Source organism: Pelodiscus sinensis, chromosome 24 (assembly GCF_049634645.1).
Source record: "Pelodiscus sinensis isolate JC-2024 chromosome 24, ASM4963464v1, whole genome shotgun sequence".
NCBI lineage: Eukaryota > Metazoa > Chordata > Testudines > Trionychidae > Pelodiscus > Pelodiscus sinensis.
Window position 1 is genome coordinate 19,355,211 of NC_134734.1, and position 21,898 is coordinate 19,377,108.

Sequence of the window (21,898 nt, forward strand, 5' to 3'; positions counted from 1 at the left end):
CGTGGTTGCTGCTGGATTCTCCTTTCCCCATCAGCTTGGGACCCCCAGGCCAGGCCAGCTCAGGAGCAGCCTCTGAGCCTTTCCCCACTAGGTGCCCAGAATGAATCCTGCCCCAGACTGTGGGGACAGGCTGGCTCAGGGGGGCCAGCAATGGGCTATGGGGCCTCGCCCCCTCCAGGGTGCTCTGGTCCGATCCGGGCTCAGGGCAGCGCCGGGACTGGGTGCCTGGGAAATGGGGTGCAGGGCTCTTGCCCAGTTACCAGTTCGGTTCCTGGCTGTGTGATGGGGCTCAGGTCAGTAGCCAGGGACAGGCGCACAGAGGCCAAGGTCTGAGCCGGCCACAGACGAGCTCTGCATGGGGTCCCAAGTGGGACCCACTGGGGCAGGGCTCTGACAGGTGGGGATACTGCAGTCCTGGCTCTCCAGGGTGTCACTAAACAAAGGGGAGCGAGCCAGGATTCCTGGCTGTGGGAGGGGTGTGTTGTCTAATGGTTATAGCTGATTGGACTCATCTGGGCTCTGACCTGCTGTGTATTCTTGGGCATGTCACAGTCACGCACGGTGCCTCAGTTTCCCCTCTGTATGATGTGATAGGACTCCAACAGGCTCATGCCCCTAGCAGGATGCTCTTGTTGATGAGGGGTAGGGTCTGGCTGCTGAATGGTTTCATTTCTGGGGGAGAGGGGAGGGGTTTCCCTGCTCGCCGAATGCCAGGGGCTGCCTGGTCACATCCTCAGTATCTCTCCCTTCTCTTCCCCTTGCAGATGAACCGGCCCATCCAGGTGAAGCCAGCAGACAGTGAAAGCAGAGGAGGTACCCGCCGGGCGTGGGGAGGGGGCAGGCCTGCTCTGGGACCCCAGCTAACCCCCCACCAGAACAAAGGGATGATCCCCCCCCTTTCAGCATTCACCCCGGGCTCCCAACAATCTCTGGGGAGGGGAGCAAAGCTTGGATCAGATTGGGGAGGGGGATCCCCCAACGTGCCCCCTTCCCATTCCCAGGATCCCTCGTGTTTTCGCCACCCTGCTCTCCCGTGACATCAGATCGATACTGGGCAGGGCTAACGGTGTTCTCGGCAGATACCGGAGTGGGTAGATCAGCCGGGATCTAGGGAGGGAGACAGCCCGACAGACCCGCATCCCAGTAGCCAAGGATAGGGACAGACAGGCGGCGCAGGATCTAGGGGCACAGCGCTAAGGACAGGCAGACAGATCAGCAGCCTAGGCCCTAAGGATGGAGAGATCCAGCCAGGCGGAGCTGCGACTCTGCAGCATCCCTCACGGCACCATGCTTGGACCTCGCCGCTGGCGCCTGTCACCGCCACGCCACGCTCCCAGCCTGGGCCGAGCCGAGGTGGTGAGAGGAGGCGTGGGGCTCTCTGCGCGAGGGGCAGGCTGGGGGGCAGAGGGGCCCGGCTCCCCTCTCAGCGCTGCCTCTTCCCTGCCAGAAGACCGGAAGCTGTTTGTGGGGATGCTGGGCAAGCAGCAGACGGACGAGGACGTCAGGAAAATGTTTGAGCCCTTCGGGAACATCGACGAGTGCACGGTGCTGCGAGGGCCGGACGGCACCAGCAAAGGTGAGGGGCTGTCCGGGGCTGCTGTCGCGGGCCCAGGCCCCATGGCCAAGGGGAGCTGCAGGGAGCGGGGTGGGGGTGCTTTGCTGCACACAGCTTGGGGCACAGGAGGTGGCACTGCTGCAGGGGGGCACTATGGGACACTGTGTGGCAGGAGCAGGGCTGGGGCACAGCGGGCAGTGTTGGGCTGTATGGGGCGGGGGCACAGCAGGGGGCGCTGTGCTGTGGGGGCAGGGAGCGCTGTGCTGTGGCGGGAGGGGGCACAATGGGGGTGTTGTGCTGTACAGGGCAGAGGCACAGCAGGGGGTGCTGGGCTGCGGGGGATGGAGGTACAATGGGTGTTGGTGTGCTGCGGGGGAGTACTGCAGGGGGCGCTGTGCTGTGGAGGGCAGGGGCACAATGGGGAGTGTTGTGCTGTAGGCGGTGAGGGCACAGCAGGTGGTGCTGGGCTGCGGGGGTAGGGACACAGCAGGGGCACTGGGCTGCAGATGGGGACACAATGGGTGGTGTTGTGCTGTGGGGGCCGGGGTACAGCAGGGGTACTGTGTATCTCAGGGTGTGTACTCGTGGTGTCTGTGCACTCTCAGGGTGTATGTGTTCAGGGTGTCTGTGCATTCTCAGGGGGTGTCTGTGCACTTTCAGGGGGTGTGCGCTCAGGGTGTCTGTGCACTCTCAGGGGGTATGTGCTCGGGGTGTCTGTACACTCAGGGTGTTTGCACTCACTGTGTCTGTGCACTCTCGGGGTGTGCGCTCGGGGTGTCTGTGCACTCTCAGGGGGTATGTGCTCGGGGTGTCTGTACACTCAGGGTGTTTGCACTCACTGTGTCTGTGCACTCTCAGGGGGTGTGCTTGGGTGTCTGTGCACTCTCGGGGTGCGCTCGGGGTGTCTGTGCACTCTCAAAGGGTGTGCGCTCGGGGTGTCTGTGCACTCTTGGGGGTACGCTCAGGTGTCTGTGCACTCTCAGGAGGTGCGCTCCGGGGGTCTGTCTGCGCCAGTCCTGCCCTCTCCCCCCCCCAACAGCACTGACTCTCCCCTCCCCCCCACAGGCTGCGCCTTCGTGAAGTTCCAGACCCACGCCGAGGCCCAAGCTGCCATCAACACGCTGCACGGCAGCCGGACATTGCCGGTAAGGCAGGGCTGGGCGCGCTGGCCCCCGGGGGCTGAGCGGGGGCCATTCCTGGCGTGGCTCTCAGTCGGGAGCTTGGCATCAAACGCTGCCCTGGCTGGGCCTCCCCTCCCTCCTCCTCCCCGGCACTCGCGGTGCCCCTGCAGGCTTGGATCCCGGCCCTCGGCACTTCCCCCACCTCGGCCCAGGGCGTCGACCGAGGCTGGGTGTGTCTGTCTGCGGGGACCCGGCTGGGCCCCTCAGCGCATGCTGGGAACGCACCGGGCCCGTCTACCCTGCAGCCGGGCGCCCAGGCAGCCGAGCCAGCGTGCTGCCAGCCGGGTGGAGGTCACGGCTCAGGCAGAGACGGAGGCTTTCACTGCCCGAGCTCGGAGCCAGAGGGCTGGGCAGGTACCAGCTGACGCCCAGCTCCTGTGAGTCTGTCCAGCCTGCCCTGGCCTCTTCTGCTCCAGCCCCCCCGTCCCTGGAAGCCTGCAGCCTTAGCCGGGCACCATCTGGGCCGCACACCAGCGGGCACCCCCGTCAGCCTCTTGCGCCCTCTGACGTGGGCAGCTCCAGCTCTTAGCCCCCCAGACTTGCCCCCTGGAAGGACCCAGCTCAGCACCAGGACAGGAGGCGAGGACTGTGCGCAAGGCTCTGCTGCCCCCTGATGGACCACGCTCGCCACTGCAGCCTCGAGAGCCCGTCGGGAATTTTCCGAGAAAACGTTTTTTTGTTGGAAAATGCCACCCGGGGGGAGAGGCCATAGCCGTGGAAATGGCCGGGCTGGGACCCATTTCTCCACGGAGGAGAAGTGTCGCTGGTTGGGAAGAGCCGGCGGTGAACAAAAGCGCCCGTTTTCCGCATTGAGGCGACTGTGGAGTCCGCGGCGTGGGCGCGCCGGAGGGAGCGGGGAATCCACCGATCCAAGAGCCACCGCGGGAACAAAACGTCCCGACTGCCCCGCGAGGAACATTTCTTCGGCGGTTGAGGAAAACGTCCCAGCGTTTCAACGTTTCACCCCCCGTCCGTTGGGGACGGTTGTTCACAATCTCAAAACCGTTGGCCGCCCATGTCCGGCCCCAACCCCTGTCACTCTGGCTCCGAGTCCGGCTCATGCCAAGACCCTCAAAGCCCTTTACAGAGGAGTTCGGGATCATTCGCCCCAGTCAACAGGTGGGGAAACTGAGGCACACGGGCAGGGCAAGCAACTCACCCAAGCTCAAGGAGCATCCGAGACAAGAAGAGACCCTGGTGTTCTGAAGCTGAGGTTGGGGCTCTACCCACTAGGTCCTATGACCTGGCGGGGGAGGGGGTTGGAGGCGGGGAAGGCCGGACCCTCCATGCACCAGGCGTGGTGGCTGCAGAAGGAGGGGCCGGGAGCCAGCGTGGACCAGACAGGTCTTGCCTGGGGCCTGTGTCACCCGGGCTGGCTGAGTTGTGGGGCAGGGCCCAGCCCGGGCCGGATCCAGTGCCCATGCTCCGCTTGTCTCACTAGCCGTGGGGGGGGGGTCCATTCCCAGGGCGCCTCCTCCAGCCTGGTGGTGAAGTTCGCCGACACGGAGAAGGAGCGAGGCCTGCGCCGCATGCAGCAGGTGGCCAACCAGTTGGGCATGTTCAGCCCCATCGCCCTGCAGTTCGGGGCCTACAGCGCCTACACCCAAGCAGTAAGGGGCTCCCTGCCGGCCGCGGCCCTGGGCTCCCAGCGGGGCCATGGGGCGAGCCCACGGGGGGCAGCAAGGGCTGCGGGTCGGGGCTGAGGGGCACCAGCAGAGCTGGGGGAGGGGGGAGCCCAGGGCTGGGGGAGCGGGGGCTGTGGGTCGGGGTTGGGGGGCACTGGCAGAGTAGGGGGAGGGGGGAGCCCAGGGCTGGGCGTGCGGGGGCTGTGGGTCGGGGCTGAGGGGCACTGGCGGAGCAGGGGGAGGGGGGAGCCCAGGGCTGGGTGAGCGGGGGCTGCGGGTCGGGGCTGAGGGGCACTGGCAGAGCTGGGGGAGGGGGGAGCCCAGGGCTGGGCGAGCGGGGGCTGTGGGTCGGGGTTGGGGGGCACTGGCAGAGCTGGGGGATGGGGGAGCCCAGGGCTGGGCGAGCGGGGGCTGTAGGTCGGGGTTGGGGGGCACTGGCAGAGCAGGGGGAGGGGGGAGCCCAGAGCTGGCCGAGCGGGGGCTGCGGGTCGGGGCTGAGGGGCACTGGCAGAGCTGGGGGAGGGGTGAGCCCAGAGCTGGCCGAGCGGGGGCTGCGGGTCGGGGCTGAGGGGCACTGGCAGAGCTGGGGGAGGGGTGAGCCCAGGGCTGGGCGAGCGGGGGCTGCGGGTCGGGGCTGAGGGGCACCAGCAGAGCTGGGGGGCCGGGGCAGCAGCGTGTGTCCTTGCAGCCGGGCCTTCCCCAACCCCCGGCAGCCCGGCAAATGGCCCCACCCTCTCGCTCTCTCTCCCCCGCAGCTAATGCAGCAGCAGGCAGCCCTGGTCGCTGCGCACTCCGCCTACCTCAACCCCATGGCCACCATGGCCGCCGTCCAGATGCAGCAGATGGCAACAATCAACCCCAATGGCATCATCGCCACGCCCCTCACGCCCCTCACCCCCTCCTCAGGTAGGGCCAGGGAGCGCCCGGGGCCCAGCCCCACCCTGCCAGGTGATGGAGAAAGACCCGGGGCGCCTGGCTAGGGGTGGGGGGAGCCGGGAGCTGGCACCCAGCCGGGATCCTTCCGTGGGTGGGGAGAGGGCCCCGAACCCGCCCCCCCCTCCTGACTCTCTGCCCCGCAGGAACCAGCACGCCGCCCGCCATCGCCGCCACCCCCGTGTCGGCCATCCCGGCCACGCTCAGCGTCAACGGCTACAGCCCCGTTCCCACGCAGGCCACGGGGCAGCCGGCCTCTGAGGCCATCTACACCAACGGGGTCCACCCGTACCCAGGTACGCACCCCGCCTGCTCCCCCCCCCGCCTCAGCTGGGAGCAGGACCCCCACCAGAGGCTCCCCCGGTAACCTCTTCCTCTCCCCAAACAGCTCAGAGCCCGGCCGCCCCCGTGGACCCTCTGCAGCAGGCCTACGCCGGGATGCAGCACTATACAGGTCTGGTGGGGGCTGGGGGGAGGGAGCTGAGGGATCTGAAAGGGGCCTTGGGTGGGGGGAGGTGCTGGGGGGTGGAGTGGAGGCAGTAGCATGAGCCTCTTGCAGGGATCCCAGGCATGGACGCCAGGTCTGACCAGTGGCAGGACCTTGGGGGGGCTTCTAGAGGGATGGCGGCTGTGGGGCGGGGTCCCCTGGTGAGTGAAGGGACCTGGAGGGGGAGAGGGGACTGGGAAGCAGTGGGGAGGGGACCTAGGCTAACGATGGGCAGAGGGGGCCTCAGGGCTGGGCCTAGATCCTCCACTTGGGGGTGCGTCACCCCATCCCGAGGGGTCACTCACATGCTCCTTTGCCTCCGTGCCAGCCGCCTACCCCGCTGCCTACGGGCTGGTGAGCCCGGCCTTCCCCCAGCAGCCGACCATCCTCACGCAGCAACCGCCCCCCCAGCAGCAGCAGCAACGGGAAGGTAAGTGAGGCCCGGGCCTGCTGCCCCCCATATTGTCCCCCCAGGACTTCCTAGGCCCCCCCCAACACTGTCCACCTGAAACCGCGCCCAGCTCTGGCGCCTGGGCCCCTCACATCTCTTGTCAATGCCAGGAGCCCTACCCTAGTGCCAATCCGTAGCAGAGGGTTTCACTGGGCACTTTAAGGACCCCCACATCTTTCCGGGGGACCCCAACACTTCCCAGGGGGAGACCAGAGCATGGGATTGCTACAGGGATCCAGAATGAGAGGATCTAGAGTGATCTAGAACATGAGAGGGTCCAGAGCAATGGGGCTTTAGAGGGGTCCAGATTGGGGCAGAATGAGGCATCTAGAACGTGAGTCCAGAACAGGGAGGTCCAGACTGAAGGGCCTAGAATGGGGGGAAAGGTCCAGAGCAGGGGGAGCTAGAGGGCCAAGGATGTGGGAGTCCATGGTAACAGGCTATAGAGTGATCTAGAACAGGGAGTCCAGAGGGGGACAGTCCGGAATGGGGCATCCAGAATGCAGGGTATTGAAGGATCCAGAATGGGAGGTCCAGCACAGAAGGCTCTAGAGGGTGCACAGTGGGGAGGATCTAGAATGGGGGGCAGCTTGGGGGATCTAGAACTGGGGCCCAACATGATGGAGCTAGAATGTGGCCCCCGCATGGTGGTCTAGTCCAGGGGCCCAGTGTGGGGGGTCTAGAACAGGGGTCCACGGTGGGGGGATTTAAGGGAACCCAGGGCAGGCAATGCCCTGAACCCCCGTCCCCTCTCACCTGCCTCCTTCCCACAGGCCCCGAGGGCTGTAACATCTTCATCTACCACCTGCCCCAGGAGTTCACTGACTCCGAGATCCTGCAGATGTTCCTGCCCTTCGGGAACGTCATCTCTGCCAAAGTCTTCGTGGATCGGGCAACCAATCAGAGCAAATGTTTTGGTAAGGCCAGCCCATGGGACCTCCCGCTGAGCCCCAGAAGCACCCAATGGGTGCCAGGGCGAGGGGCCGGCCTCCCAGGCAACGGACTGGTGCAGCCGCGCGTGGAGACAGGGTCTGGCGCTGAGCCGGCTTCCCCAGCGGATCTGCCCACACCAGGGCTCTGCTAGCCCCTTCTGTGCCCCACGCTGGCTGGCATCAGGCACCCTCCAGCTCCCACCGATAGATGCTCCCAGGCCCGAGCCTCAGGGAGCAGATCCCGTCTCCCGGCCCCCAGGGTGGCTGGGCACGAGGTGACTCCTGAGTGCGGAGCTGCCCACCCTGAGTCAGGCGCCCACGGGACAAAGCCGGGCCTGGTGTGCAGGGGGCACGGGCTGGTTGGGTCTCCCGGGGTCACTCCGCCTCTTTACCCCACCCCGGCTCCCCCCTCCCTCACTCCCATCTTCTCCCCAGGGTTCGTAAGTTTCGACAATCCTGCCAGCGCCCAGGCTGCCATCCAGGCTATGAACGGCTTCCAGATCGGCATGAAGCGCCTGAAAGTGCAGCTCAAGCGACCGAAAGACGCCAACCGGCCGTACTAAGGCCCCAGGTGGGTGCCCCCCGAGCACAGGAACCTCCCAGATGCAGCAGGCCGGGCTGGGGAGCTGCAGCGTAATGGGAGTGTGCGGGGGGTGGGGCTGCCTCCTGCTGGATGGAGTCTCCCAGGGTAACATCTCCACCCAGGCCCCAGGCCGGGCGTCTCCACTCTCAGGGTGTACGGCCCTGCAGGAGGGAGACAAGGGCCCCCGAAAATCCTAGCAGGAATTTCACCGTTTGATTTCAAACCAGGGGAAACTGTCAGTGACATGTTTGTGATTCTCCCACTACACAGGCACACGCAGGTACACACATGGACACATGCAGGTACACGCAGGTACACACAGGAACACATGCAGGTACACGCATGGGCACATGCAGGAACACACCTGGGCACAGGCAGGAACACGCATGGACACATGCAGGCACACGCATGGACACATGCAGGCACACGCATGGGTACATGCAGGTACACACATGGACACATGCAGGTACACACATGGGCACAAGCAGGAACACGCATGGACACATGCAGGAACACGCATGGACACATGCAGGCACACGCATGGGTACATGCAGGTACACACATGGACACATGCAGGCACACACATGGGTACATGCAGGTACACACATGGACACATGCAGGTACACACATGGGCACAAGCAGGAACATGCATGGACACATGCAGGTACACGCATGGACACATGCAGGCACACACATATGGACACATGCAGGTACACACATGGGCATACACAGATTCCCACCCGAGCAAGTAGACAGACATATGCACAAGGGCACACACAGATACACGCACGGGGCACACATAAGCACAGGGGCTCACACATTTACACACACACGGGCACACATATACGCACACATACGCGGGTGCACACAAATACATGCATATTGGTGCACACGCATGGGTGCACATGCATCTACAGATAAGAACACAAGAACGGCCAGGCTGGGTCAGACCAAAGCTCCGTCTAACCCAGGGTCCTGTCTTCTGACAGTGGCCAGTGCCAGGTGCTTCACAGGGACTGCACAGAGTAGGCACAGGCATATACACATGTCCACAGGTACACACATGGGCTATGTCTAGACTGGCATGATTTTCCGGAAATGCTTTTAACAGAAAAGTTTTCCGTTAAAGCATTTTCAGAAAAGAGAGTCTAGATTGGCAGGACGCTTTTCCGCAAAAAAGCCCCGATCGTCATTTTCACGATCGGGGCTTTTTTGCGGAAAACAAATCTGAGCTGTCTGCACTGGCCCTTTTGCGCAAAAGTTTTGCGCAAAAGGACTTTTGCCCGAACGGGAGCAGCATAGTATTTCCGCAAGAACACTGACAATCTTACATGAGATCATCAGTGCTTTTGTGGAAATTCAAGCGGCCAGTGTAGACAGCTGGCAAGTTTTTCCAGAAAAGCGGCTGATTTTCCGGAAAGACTGGCCAGTCTAGACACAGCCAAGCCGTTCAAATAAGGAGCCGCTCCAGCACTCTCCCCCCAGCAGAGAGCAGAAATGCACACACTGCTCATGCGTGTACACACACACACACACACTTTTATTATTTAGCAGCTGAGATCAAGGCAGGCCTGCACTGTGCTGGGCGCTGCACAAATGCAGAATGAACCACTATCCCGCGCCAGACCCCACAGTCTGACTCTCCGGGGGAGTAAATAACCCTGCAGCCTTTTATAGGGGGCAGAAGGTGAAAGCCCCACCCTGCTGCTTTCCCAGCAATCAAGCTTTAAAGCAGTGATACTAAATCCCCCCCGCCCGCCCCCCGTCTATCTCAGAGATCCGCATAACAGAATTTCACCCTGTATTTTAAGAAAGAAGAACATAACCTCCCGCTAGCAGTTCTTTCCGGCTGTGCTGCACAGAGCCCTGTCTCAGCCAGGTGAAGACCCCCAGCGCGGCGTAGCGTGGGGCAAGGGGGGGTCTGTGTGTGTTGTGGCACGTGAACGCACCCCGCTTTTGTTCTGATACGTGTTCTCCGTGCGCGGTCTCACAGGGGCCCCTTCTCGTGCTGCATCCGTTTGGTTTGGGGGTTTTTTTGGTTTGGTTTTGCTTGTTCATATGTTTCGTGGTGTCTTTGTCATTGAACTTAGTTTCTTTTTTGCACATAAAAGAGACAGCGGGTCCAGTCATTTACCACCTGCTTCAGCTGGGGGAGGGACTGCACCGGGTCGCAATGGCCGGTTCTAGTTCTTTAAGGATAGGCTGTGATCCGTATTGCATTAGCATTTAGAATCCAGCCAGAATGGGGGTGCTGTCGTGCCGGGCGCTGCCCAGAGCCCAGCCGAGATCAGTGCCCTGCCATGCCTGGTGCTGCATAGACCTCAAGGCTCCATCGTGCCAGGCGCTGCCCAGACCCCAGCTGAGATCAGTGCCCTGCCGAGCCTGGTGCTGCATAGACCTCAAGGCTCCATCGTGCCGGGCGCTGCCCAGACCCCAGCTGAGATCAGTGCCCTGCCGAGCCTGGTGCTGCATAGACCTCAAGGCTCCATCGTGCCAGGCGCTGCCCAGACCCCAGCTGAGATCAGTGCCCTGTCGTGCCTGGTGCTGCATAGACCTCAAGGCTCCATCGTGCCGGGCGCTGCCCAGACCCCAGCTGAGATCAGTGCCCTGTCGTGCCTGGTGCTGCATAGACCTCAAGGCTCCATCATGCCAGGCGCTGCCCAGACCCCAGCCAAGATCAGTGCCCTGTCGTGCCTGGTGCTGCATAGACCTCAAGGCTCCATCGTGCCGGGCGCTGCCCAGACCCCAGCTGAGATCAGTGCCCTGTCGTGCCTGGTGCTGCATAGACCTCAAGGCTCCATCGTGCCGGGCGCTGCCCAGAGCCCAGCCGAGATCAGTGCCCTGCCGTGCCTGGTGCTGCATAGACCTCAAGGCTCCATCGTGCCGGGCGCTGCCCAGAGCCCAGCCGAGATCAGTGCCCTGTCGTGCCTGGTGCTGCATAGACCTCAAGGCTCCATTGTGCCGGGCGCTGCCCAGACCCCAGCCGAGATCAGTGCCCTGTCGTGCCTGGTGCTGCATAGACCTCAAGGCTCCATCGTGCCGGGCGCTACCCAGAGCCCAGCCGAGATCAGTGCCCTGTCGTGCCTGGTGCTGCATAGACCTCAAGGCTCCATCGTGCCGGGCGCTGCCCAGACCCCAGCCGAGATCAGTGCCCTGCCGTGCCTGGTGCTGCATAGACCTCAAGGCTCCATTGTGCCGGGCGCTGCCCAGAGCCCAGCCGAGATCAGTGCCCTGTCGTGCCTGGTGCTGCATAGACCTCAAGGCTCCATTGTGCCAGGCGCTGCCCAGAGCCCAGCCGAGATCAGTGCCCTGCCGTGCCTGGTGCTGCATAGACCTCAAGGCTCCATCGTGCCGGGCGCTGCCCAGAGCCCAGCCGAGATCAGTGCCCTGCCGTGCCTGGTGCTGCATAGACCTCAAGGCTCTATCGTGCCAGGCGCTGCCCAGATCACAACCGAGATCAGGGCTCCATCATGCCAGGCACTGCATAGATGCAGTGAGGTACAGGTCCTGTCCCAAAGAGTTCACAGGCTGCGCCAGAGTGGGGCAAACTACGTCCCGTGAGCCACATCCGGCCTGGTGGACCTTTCAGCCTGGGCTCTGAGCTCGTGCAGGGAGGAGCAGCACGGCAAGCAGGGGCCTCCCCCACTTCTAGCCCCCCAGCCGCCCTCAGCGCCCCATGCCCCATGGTTGCAGCCGCCAGCCCTGCTGCTCCGGGTGGTGCAGTGAGGGGGGAGGGTTGGATAGAGGGTGGGAGTCCCAGGAGCAGTCGAGGGTCAAGGAGGGTGGGGGTTGGATAGGGAGCAGGGGGGCGTTGGAGGTGGGTGGGGGCTGAGAGGGCAGGAGCCAGGCCACACACAGTCTCTTCCAGCCTCCCCTACATGGCCTTCCATACAATCTCCATGGCCCTCAGGCCAAAAAGTTTGCCCACCTCTGCTCTTTAATAGCCCAACCGTCAGGGGCGAGGCAGGATTCTTGGCCCCATTGAACAGATGAGCAAGTGGGCCGCAGAGCAGCAAAGCAACATGACCCGGGTCACCCAGGAAATCTGTGGCGGAGGAGGGAATTGCAGCCAGGCCCTTCCTTTGCTGCCTGCTGCCTCGAGAGCTCCCCGGGCCCTGTGCACACTGCACCCAATGGGCTTGCCGTCCCCTGGGCCACTCTGGGTGGCAGGAGGCCGGATCCAGGCTCAACGCTGGGACTGGGCCAGGCCCCAGCAGGGAACGGGGGCCTGGAAGCGCGCAGGGCTGCTTTGTGGGGTGACAAGTCCTGGCAGTATCCAGGGGCAGCCGAAGGGGCTGAAAATTACCAACACGCTCCGGGCTGGCAAGCGGCCTGAGGGCAAGCCCCCGGCTCCAACGCCAGCCCCAGGGTGGGCGCGGGTGCTGAGCCAGAGCAGGGCTGAGGAGAACGGGGCGGGCTGGAGTCCAGGTGTTTGTCTGAATGGTTTGGTGGAGAGGGAAGCCACGGAGGGCTGCGGGGGGGGGCTAGGGCTGGGGGGCTGCTGGGCAGAGCTCTGGTGAAGGGGAGCTGTGGTCTGGGATAACAGGGAACTGAGGGGCACCAGCAGAGCTGGGAGGGGCAAGGGCTGGGAAGGCAGGGGGCTGTGGGTCAGGCGTGAGGGGCAGTGGGAGACGTGGGGGAGGGGAGCTCAGGACTGGGGTAGTAGAAGGATGTGGGTTGGGGAGGAGGGTCACTGGCAGAACTGAGGGGGGGACCCCTGGGCTGGGAGAGCAGGGGGCTGCCAGTCGGGGATGAGGGGCACCGGCCGATTCAGCTCAGCCCCTGCGAAGGCCTCGCTCCCCTGCCTGCAGGCCCCGGGCCCGGCTGCTCTGACCCATGCCAGCGTGGGGGCTGAAAGCTGCTCCTGGGGAGCGAAGGGGGGGGAGAGATCAGGCCACCAATGCGCACCTGCTGCCCCTCCCAACTCCGGCTCTGTGCCACTGGCCATTGCTAGGCCCTAGCCACCGGCACCCCTCCCTCCTTCCCCAGGGCTGTTCCCTGGGTCTCGCCCTCTGCCCACCAGGGGCCACAGGGAGCAGTGCCCGGGGCATGGACAGGCTGGCACTGGTGCCCTGCAGCCCTCTCCCCCAGCAGAGCCTGCTGCTCCCACCTGCTGGCGCGGGAAGGAGCCAGCCTGCTGGCATGCGGGGGGGGGGGGGGGACACGCCTGTTCCCAGCAGCCGGGTCTTTCCCTCCGCCCCGCTGTGTCCCCCGTTCTCCACGCCTGCTTTTCCCCCTCGCCTGGGAGAAAAGGAGGCTCAGGCATGAATGAGGGAGGGGGAAGGGCATGGGGCTGAGACTCCCAGGTTCCTGCCCCCATCTGCCCATCACCTGTGCTGCCCTTCAGTCCTGCTGCCAGCTAAGGGGCGCCGGGGCGGGTTAGCAGAGCTGGTCTTAGGGGCAGGCGAGCCCGGGTTAGCAGAGGAGAGGCAATTGGAAGGCCAGTGAGCATGGCCCATGGAGACAATACCTGATAAACCAAGGGCCTGGCCTGCCCCCCACCTCTCCCTGGAGGTGGCTGTGGGGCCAGGCCACCCCCTTTTAGGGTTTGAGGGCACCGACCCATGAAATGTGTTTCCCCCACCACACTGGGCGAGACTGGACGGGCTAAGCTCCCCGGCTCCGTGGTATTAATTGCGGCACCAGCAGGAGGCTGCAGAGGGAAGCGTGCCAGGCAGCCCCAACCCCCACCCCGAAGCGTTCTGTCCAGATAAGGGCATGAGGGGAAACCGAGGCACGGCATCGTGAACATGGCTTGGCCTGGGTCAGCCAAAAACTCACTGGAACCAGGAATAGAGGCCCCCACCCCCCCGGGCTGATGGCTGGTAAAGCCGCCAGCAAGGCTGTCTGCGCAAGTGAGGGGGACCCTACCAGGCCTTTGCCGGAGTCCCCAAACTGGCCTCCCCTAATCAGCGCTGGGGCTTTGTGCTTTCCCAACCCTGCGACAGCTCAAACCTCAGCCGCTCCCCAGCGGCGTCAGCCCAGCGTCCCTGCCGGGGGGGGAGATGGTGCAAAACGAACCACGGTTTGTCTCTTTTACTGTGTAAGAAAGGGGATGCGCACGCACCGCGGCCTTGACCTGGCCCCTTATTTAAAACAAAATAAATCCCAACCCCTCATTTTCTTTCTTTGCTGCTTTAACCGCCCCCCTCCCCATCCCTCCCCTCCCCCCGGCAGGGTACCAGTCCTCTCTTGAGACGCCTCTGTTGCGAGCCGCCACTCCCTGTTGCAAGCGCCATAGCGCCGCCCCCTTGTAAGTTGCATCCGACGGCCTGACCCAAGTGTTGTCTCTTAGCGATCCTCTTCTGCTTCTTTGTCCCCTGTGCTTTGTGTTGTCTGACCACCTGGTGTGCGCAGAGCTAGCGGCTGTACGGCGTGCCCTGTGCTGTCGCGGTGGTTGGCTGGGCGGTGAGGGCTTTTCTCTTGATGGGCCCAATGGACAGGAGTTTTTGTTGGGTAAAATCCAAAATTAAAAAAAAAACAACTCACCAAACCCTCTTCCCCCGACCAGCCGCAAAACCCAAAACAGCATCTCAGGCCTCTGTCAATATCTCATTCTCCCTGCTGCTATTTTGCTGGTCTGATGGGCGTGTCACCCTTCCAACCTCATCTCTTAGACCCTGTTTTTTTCTTTCGGTTGTGCTGGTTGCCAGGTTGTTGCTTCTTGTGTCATGGTTGCTTCTCAGTTTGGTTTGTTCCTTGACCTTCGCTGACCTGGGGCTGTGCATGTTGCTGCACATTGTGTGCGTGCCTGTGTGTGTAAGAGAGAGAGAGAGAGACAGTGTGTGTGTATGAAGGAGTTACAGTGCCTCTGGAGAGGGAGGGGAATCCGTTCCATCTCCTCTTTCGGCACCTGGATTCCTGACACAGCAGCATGGCACAGGAGCTACCTGGGCCTCTGTAGGAAACCTGTCACCACCTTCCTTTCTACCAGACCGCTATCTGCTGTCCAGGGAATTGGGGGGTGGGGGGGAGGGGGAGGCGAGCGACACATCTGGGGCAGGGTACAACAGCTGTTTATACAGAGTTCATGTGCCCACTGAAGGATGCAGCCACCTCTAGGCTGGGGCATGGCAGCTGTTTATAAAGATCATCCTCCCCCCACTCACACACTATTATAATGCAGCCACTTCTGGAGTGGGACCCAGGGACTGGTTAACAACGGCACAAAGTTCAGAGCGGGTGGTGGGAAAAACGCCTCAGGTTCCGCGTGACATCAGTCGAAGGGGAAACATGCTGCTTGTCATGCCGTGAGCAGCATAGCAGGGGTGGGGTGGGGATTAGTGACTGGGGAAGGGGCGTCAGAACTCCTGGGTTCTATCTCTAGGTGTGGAGGGCAGTAGGGGTCTAGTGGTTAGAGCAGGAGGCTGGGGGTGGAGGCTGGGAGTCAGGACACCTGGGTTCTCTTCCTGGCTTGGGGGTAGTGGGCTACATGGTGGCACCTCGCCCTCCTTGCCACGATCCATCCATCAGGGCTCCAGCATCACTGCCCCACCTCCATGTGCCAGAGATGGGCGGAGCACACAACCCCTTCAGCGCCCCCTAGAGGACAGGGACATGGTGGCCACAAGTCGAGCAACTGCCCTGCACCACGGCAGGACTGGATCTCCCAGTGAGATTAGCTGGGAAGGGGGGACGGATTGACCCTCAAGCAGAGCTTTTCCAGCATGGCCCAGGACTGGGCGGGTCCGTAAGCCCCACGGCCTTGTGTTAGATCGGCACCAGAAGTGTGTTTAACCAAGCAGGGGGTGCCTACCTCAACCCAGCTGCGACTGGGCACAATACCCCCCCCCCCCCCCCCAATGCTGCAGGCTCGGGCCATCTCCTCTCCCCAGCCGAGAGCCGCTGGTGCAGGCTGAATGGACAAGGGGCAGGTAGGAGGTGGCAGCCCCCACCAGCATAGCTCCCCCCTTGTGTTCTGCTTGGTAGTTGCAGCTTTGCCCCTCCCCGCTAATTTCCCCACCCCCTTACAGCCACTCAGCTGCAGCTGACCCCCCCCAAACATCCCCCCTTTGCCTTCCCATCCCTAGCATGGAGCCAGTCCCAGTTGCCCTCCTCCCACCCCTTTAGCAGCCCAGCAAAATGAGACTCCTGATTGGCTGTTCCTTAGCAACCAGATGTGCCCAGGTGGCACCCCCTCCTGGTGCAGGGCGGGGGTGTCCCGTAATTCAGCCAGCTGAGAGGGTTAAAGTGGATGATTTGCCCCACCCTTGCAGGACATGGGGTGTAGTGTGTGTGTGTGGGGGGGGGGGGGGACGATGCTGGGCTTAGCTCTGGCCCATGGCGTAGCTGTGAGCTAAGTATGGCCTCCCATAGGCAGAGGGGCAGCAGGCCAGGGAGCCACGGACTGGCGTGGCCCCTCCCAGCCCCCCAGCCACGGCGCCCACAGCTGTGCTGAGGAAGCTGCTTTTAGTCCCCTTCAAAGCACTGTGTCCCCCCAACACACCCATGTGGCAGCCCCATGGGGGGTGCAGGCATCTTAGCTGCAGGGGGCAGATTCCCCCAGCCAGGCAGGGGGGCAGGACTCCACTGCCCCCAATGGGAATTGCCCCAGGCTGGGGCTTCGCTTGCCACGGGCCGTGGACTCAGGGTGAGGCCAGTCGCTCTTGCTGGGGATGTGCGGGGGGGACAGCCTCAGCCTGCCCAGTGAGGTAGCCAGGTGGGGTGATTCGGGCTAGGGGTTCAAGGCCCCATTGGGTGAGTTGCCACAGGACTGGCTGCCTGGCTCTGCCCAGGCCCACGGCTCCTGGCCCCACAGAGCGAGTGGCTGGTAAGGCCCAACAAAGCCCCTTCTCACAGCATGTGGCAACACTGGTGGGGGACAGGGCCTCGCGCACCGGCCCCACAAGCCCTGGGCTTCCAGGAGAGACTTGTCCCTGCCTGCGGCCTCAGAGCCGGGGCTGAGGGGCGGCACAGCTGGATTTCAACTGGAATAGTCAAAGAATGGGAAACGTGGCCTCTGGCCGTTCTGCTACTGCCTCCCATGCCCCGCTCCCCACCCACAGCCCTCTCCTCACCCAGCGCTGGGCTCTCTTCCCCCTCAGCCCCTCACTCCCCACCCACAGCCCTCTCCTCACCCAGCGCTGGGCTCTCTTCCCCCTCAGCCCCTCACTCCCCACCCACAGCCCTCTCCTCACCCAGCCCTGGGCGCTCTTCCCCCTCAGCCCCTCACTCCCCACCCACAGCCCTCTCCTCACCCAGCCCTGGGCGCTCTTCCCCCTCAGCCCCTCACTCCCCACCCACAGCCCTCTCCTCACCCAGCCCTGGGCGCTCTTCCCCCTCAGCCCCTCACTCCCCACCCACAGCCCTCTCCTCACCCAGCGCTGGGCTCTCTTCCCCCTCAGCCCCTCACTCCCCACCCACAGCCCTCTCCTCACCCAGCCCTGGGTGCTCTTCCCCCCCAGCCCCTCACTCCCCACCCACAGCCCTCTCCTCACCCAGCGCTGGGCGCTCTTCCCCCTCAGCCCCTCACTCCCCACCCACAGCCCTCTCCTCACCCAGCGCTGGGCTCTCTTCCCCCTCAGCCCCTCAACTCCCCACCCACAGCCCTCTCCTCACCCAGCCCTGGGCTCTCTTCCCCCTCAGCCCCTCACTCCCCACCCACAGCCCTCTCCTCACCCAGCGCTGGGCTCTCTTCCCCCTCAGCCCCTCACTCCCCACCCACAGCCCTCTCCTCACCCAGCCCTGGGCTCTCTTCCCCCTCAGCCCCTCACTCCCGACCCACAGCCCTCTCCTCACCCAGCCCTGGGCTCTCTTCCCCCTCAGCCCCTCACTCCCCACCCACAGCCCTCTCCTCACCCAGCCCTGGGCTCTCTTCCCCCTCAGCCCCTCACTCCCCACCCACAGACCTCTCCTCACCCAGCCCTGGGCTCTCTTCCCCCTCAGCCCCTCACTCCCCACCCACAGCCCTCTCCTCACCCAGCCCTGGGCGCTCTTCCCCCTCAGCCCCTCACTCCCCACCCACAGCCCTCTCCTCACCCAGCCCTGGGCTCTCTTCCCCCTCAGCCCCTCACTCCCCACCCACAGCCCTCTCCTCACCCAGCCCTGGGCTCTCTTCCCCCTCAGCCCCTCACTCCCCACCCACAGACCTCTCCTCACCCAGCCCTGGGCTCTCTTCCCCCTCAGCCCCTCACTCCCCACCCACAGCCCTCTCCTCACCCAGCCCTGGGCTCTCTTCCCCCTCAGCCCCTCACTCCCCACCCACAGACCTCTCCTCACCCAGCCCTGGGCTCTCTTCCCCCTCAGCCCCTCACTCCCCACCCACAGCCCTCTCCTCACCCAGCCCTGGGCTCTCTTCCCCCTCAGCCCCTCACTCCCCACCCACAGCCCTCTCCTCACCCAGCCCTGGGCTCTCTTCCCCCTCAGCCCCTCACTCCCCACCCACAGCCCTCTCCTCACCCAGCGCTGGGCGCTCTTCCCCCTCAGCCCCTCACTCCTGACCCACAGCCCCCTCCTCACCCAGCCTTGCTGCTGCCTCCCACTCACCTGCAGCCCTCTCCTCACCCCCACCCACCTCTGCCCCTCACTCTGACCCACAGCCCTCTGCTCGCCCAACAGCTTTGGGGGTGCCCCTCCCACCCACCAACAGCATTTGCAACCCAGCCATAGCCCTGCGGGCACCTGCTCCTACCTACCACCCTGGTCTCCTTCACTCCCCTCCGTGCACAAAGGCCCAGCCCCTCCTTTGCAGCTGGGTGACAGGCAACCCTGGGCCATGTTCAAACTGCACCTTGTCTGGGGCATGACGAGGCTGGGAGGGGTGGGGTAGCACGAATCAAGCTGGCTGGTGCCCTGTGCATGCCCTTGCCTGCTCCGCACACCTCGGTGGGGAACCCCTTTAACTCTCCCTCTCTTCTCGTCCTTACCGCCCCCCCCCAGGTCTGGAGCTCGCTGGAGGAGGGAGCCCCCGGATTGCCCCCACCTGGCCCATCACCCCCTTCCTCCACCCTCTGCAGCTCATCCCTAGCCTGTGCCTAGTCGCCGCGGCACCGATCCCGACCACCTGACTCTCCAGCTGGGAGCGATTCTACGGCGCACGCAGCCCGGAGGCCAGCTCCGGGACGGGGCCCGATCAGCAGCACCGAATGCACCTGCCCCCCCCCCATTAGCCCTGCTCTGTGCCTAACCCCACCAGCAGCCTGCAGCTTGGGGAGGCTGCTATGGTGAAGGGGGTGCAGGCAATGGGACGGGGGGGGGGCTTCATATGTGATCTCGGCCCTGCCTCATCAACATCCCTTGATGGCGGGGGGGGGAGGAGAGGGGAAGGAGTCCCCCGCCCCCGGCAGTAGCCATGAATTCCTGCAGCGGCAGGGGGTGCAGGACTGACTAGGCTCAGCCGTAGGCTTGATCCTGCCCTGGGAGAAGGGCAAGAGGAGCCTTGCCCTGTGCCCAGCTGGAAGGCAGCGGGTGGTTCAACACCCTCCCCAGGCAAAAGTGGGGAGGGGTCCATGCTCGGAGCTTTCTTCTCACCAAATCTCACCCAACAGGACCAAAACCAGCTCCGAGTACCTGCGGCCTTGGGGAGGGCAGGGGGGAGCCAGACGCCACGGGGAAGCGGCAGCGTCACCGGAGGGGGAGGGGGCGCAAAGCCGACAGCAGGCACCACAAGCCAGACCTGGGCGCCTCTGATCCTGGGGCACCAGCATGTCAGTCTCCTCCAGGACAGCCAGGAGCCTGCCCCACACATGTGGTCAAGCCGGGGGACTCTGGCCGGCCGGGGACAGGAATGCTAGTGTGGGCAGAGTTGAAATCCAGCACCAGGCTCTGCGCCCGCGCGGCAGCTTGCTCCCACCGGAAAGCGGCAGGGGACAGGCCCCCCCCAGCCGAGCCACTGGACCGACTGCGGCCGGGAGGACGGAGGGGGACAGGCCACCCCTCTGCCCCCGCCTCTATCCCTCCACACGGCATCAAACCACCATCGCTGGGGCGTGGCAGCATGGACCCATGGCAAGACTGAGAGCCCCCCACCCCCAGTAGGGCTGGTGCCCCACCTCCACTCTGCTCCCCCCGCCAATTGAGCCAGGATGTTTCCGACAACTCTCAGCCCTCCCTCCTCCCCTCGCACAATCAGCACCGTCCCTGCACAGCCCAGACAGGGCCCGCGCCGGGGCTGTCTGGGCCACCTCTGCTGCTCCATTGCCACCCCCCATCCCCCCCATGTGGATTTTCTCATTGTTTATGGTTAAGACGTTGCTGTTTTCAAATCCCGGCCCCGCCAGAGAAGCTGATCCCGCGTCCCTCCGCTCCCACGAGCCGCAGCGGCCTTTGCGTAGCAGAAGGCAAAGGAACTCTCTGGGCCCCCACGGGGACAGGCGGAAGGACATTGCCCCCACATGGCTGCTGGGAGGGAGCCCTGTGCCTGAGACAGGTTACACGGGGATGCTTCTCCTGGCATCCCCCACCAAGATTAGGGGCCCATTGGGTCAGGCACCGCCCCACCACAGAGGGCCCAAGATCAGGGCCTCATTGGGCCGGGTGCTGCCCAGACCCAGATTAACCAAGATCAGACATCGAACTCAACCGAGAGTGGGAGGGGAAACTGAGGCACGGAGCAGGGAGATGACTTTGCTCATGGGTCGGGCCAAGCCCAGACCACAATCCAAGTGTTCTGACTCCCCAGTCCAGCTTCCACGCCCTCTGGGTCACCCTCTTCCCAAAGCGGGCCCCGCTGTCAAGTGACTCCAGCAGAAATGTCAAGGCTGCTACTCCCCTGCACTAGCAGACCCTTGTCAAATCACCTAGCCTTAGTTTTCCTCTCCCAGCATTTTGTTTTTAAGGCCCTTCCCTTTCTGGCAACTGTAAAATAGCATGATACTCCACATGCTGAACCACCTCTCATCTCTACCGCGCTCTGAAACCAAGCTGTACTACGTGAAAGAGAAAAAGAAAAACTATGTTTACAGTCTCCTGCTAATCCAGTAATTGTAAATAATTTCGTTGAGATTAGCTGCAATCCAAAAGGATTCAAGTTGCTGCCATTTTCTCCTCTCCAATTTTAGAGAATTTTAATGGTTTTTCTTTGTTTTTTTTTTCTTTTTCTTTTTGGGGGGAAGGGGAGGGGGTTTATTACCGGGTACTTTTATTTAGAGGGGAAAAATACAACTTTTAGTGGGGTGGGGGGTGGGGGGAAAGAAAAGTTGAAGTCTATGTTTCAGACGATATCAATGCTTAACTTATTTGTTATTTATTGCCATTTACTTTAAATAATTTAATTTTTTCTGTCTAAATAAAAAATAAAATCCAAGAGAAGCCCCTTGTGGTTGGGTTTTTAATATTAGTGGCTTAAGAACACACACACACACACACACACACACACACACACACACCCACCCCTTTACTCCCCCCCTCCAGAGGGTCACACACACACACACACACACACACCCACCCTCCAGGGGGTCCCACCAAGAGCAACAGATGCAGGGCAACCGCGATCGGGGGCCTGTTGGGCCAGGCACTGCCCAGACGCAGCATACCGAAGAGCAGGCCTCAGTCGGCCTGGAGCTGCCCAGACGCACAGTAACCGAGATGGGGGCGCTATTAAGCCGGATGCTGTCTGGTGCAGAGTGATTCACGGTCCTTGCCTTGATGAGATCACACTCGAAAACCGAGGGGGGGGGGGGAAGAGACCTTTTTTAGGCCAGGGGGCACTGACCTCCGACCCACAGTTAGGAGCCACACAAGAGTGAGAAGCAAAAAAACCAACACACACACACACACACACACACACACACACACACACACACACCCACCCCTCACTGACATGGCCCCCGACTGAGATGCAGGAGGACACATTCCACATTCCCCTCGCACATCAGAGCGGTCACCAAGCAGTCGATCGGGATCTACCGGTAGATCGTGGCGCCTCTGACAGGGGAGCCTGACTGGTTCGTTGGGCTGCCAGATGGTTTTGACAAAAATACGGGACACGCTGGACGTTACATCACAATCGACATTCCATCTTCGTTAGAAAAGACCGAACGTTTCTATTGTCTCAATTTGTTTCCCGGACAGAAAGCTCAAATACTGGACTGTCCGGTTCAACACCAGACACCTGGCGACCCTACTGGTTTGGCCAAGAGGCTCTCAAGCACAGCACTTCCGTTGCTACGCAGCTCCTGCCTTTTGCCATGGAGCCCTCCCCCCCGCATAGTC

The 21,898-nt window shown here is 63.0% G+C and overlaps 1 protein-coding gene across 4 annotated transcripts in view; it reads left to right on the forward strand.

The window, feature by feature from the left end:
- CELF3 (CUGBP Elav-like family member 3) overlaps positions 1-18,842 on the forward strand; it is a 50,334-nt gene extending 31,492 nt beyond the window's left edge. For 2 of the 4 annotated variants that reach the window (XM_075907379.1, XM_075907381.1), the window contains 11 exons: positions 765-813; positions 1,451-1,576; positions 2,621-2,700; positions 4,203-4,346; positions 5,117-5,267; positions 5,441-5,590; positions 5,683-5,748; positions 6,110-6,211; positions 7,006-7,149; positions 7,600-7,735; positions 18,626-18,842. In XM_075907379.1, coding sequence (XP_075763494.1) covers positions 765-813; positions 1,451-1,576; positions 2,621-2,700; positions 4,203-4,346; positions 5,117-5,267; positions 5,441-5,590; positions 5,683-5,748; positions 6,110-6,211; positions 7,006-7,149; positions 7,600-7,727 — 1,140 coding nt within the window. In that variant the 3' untranslated portion in view covers positions 7,728-7,735; positions 18,626-18,842. Of the gene's footprint in view, positions 1-764; positions 814-1,447; positions 1,577-2,620; positions 2,701-4,202; positions 4,347-5,116; positions 5,268-5,440; positions 5,591-5,682; positions 5,749-6,109; positions 6,212-7,005; positions 7,150-7,599; positions 7,736-18,625 lie in introns of all 4 variants that reach the window. The other 2 variants (XM_075907377.1, XM_075907380.1) reach the window with 1 other exon arrangement.
- The last annotated feature ends 3,056 nt before the right edge of the window (positions 18,843-21,898 follow it).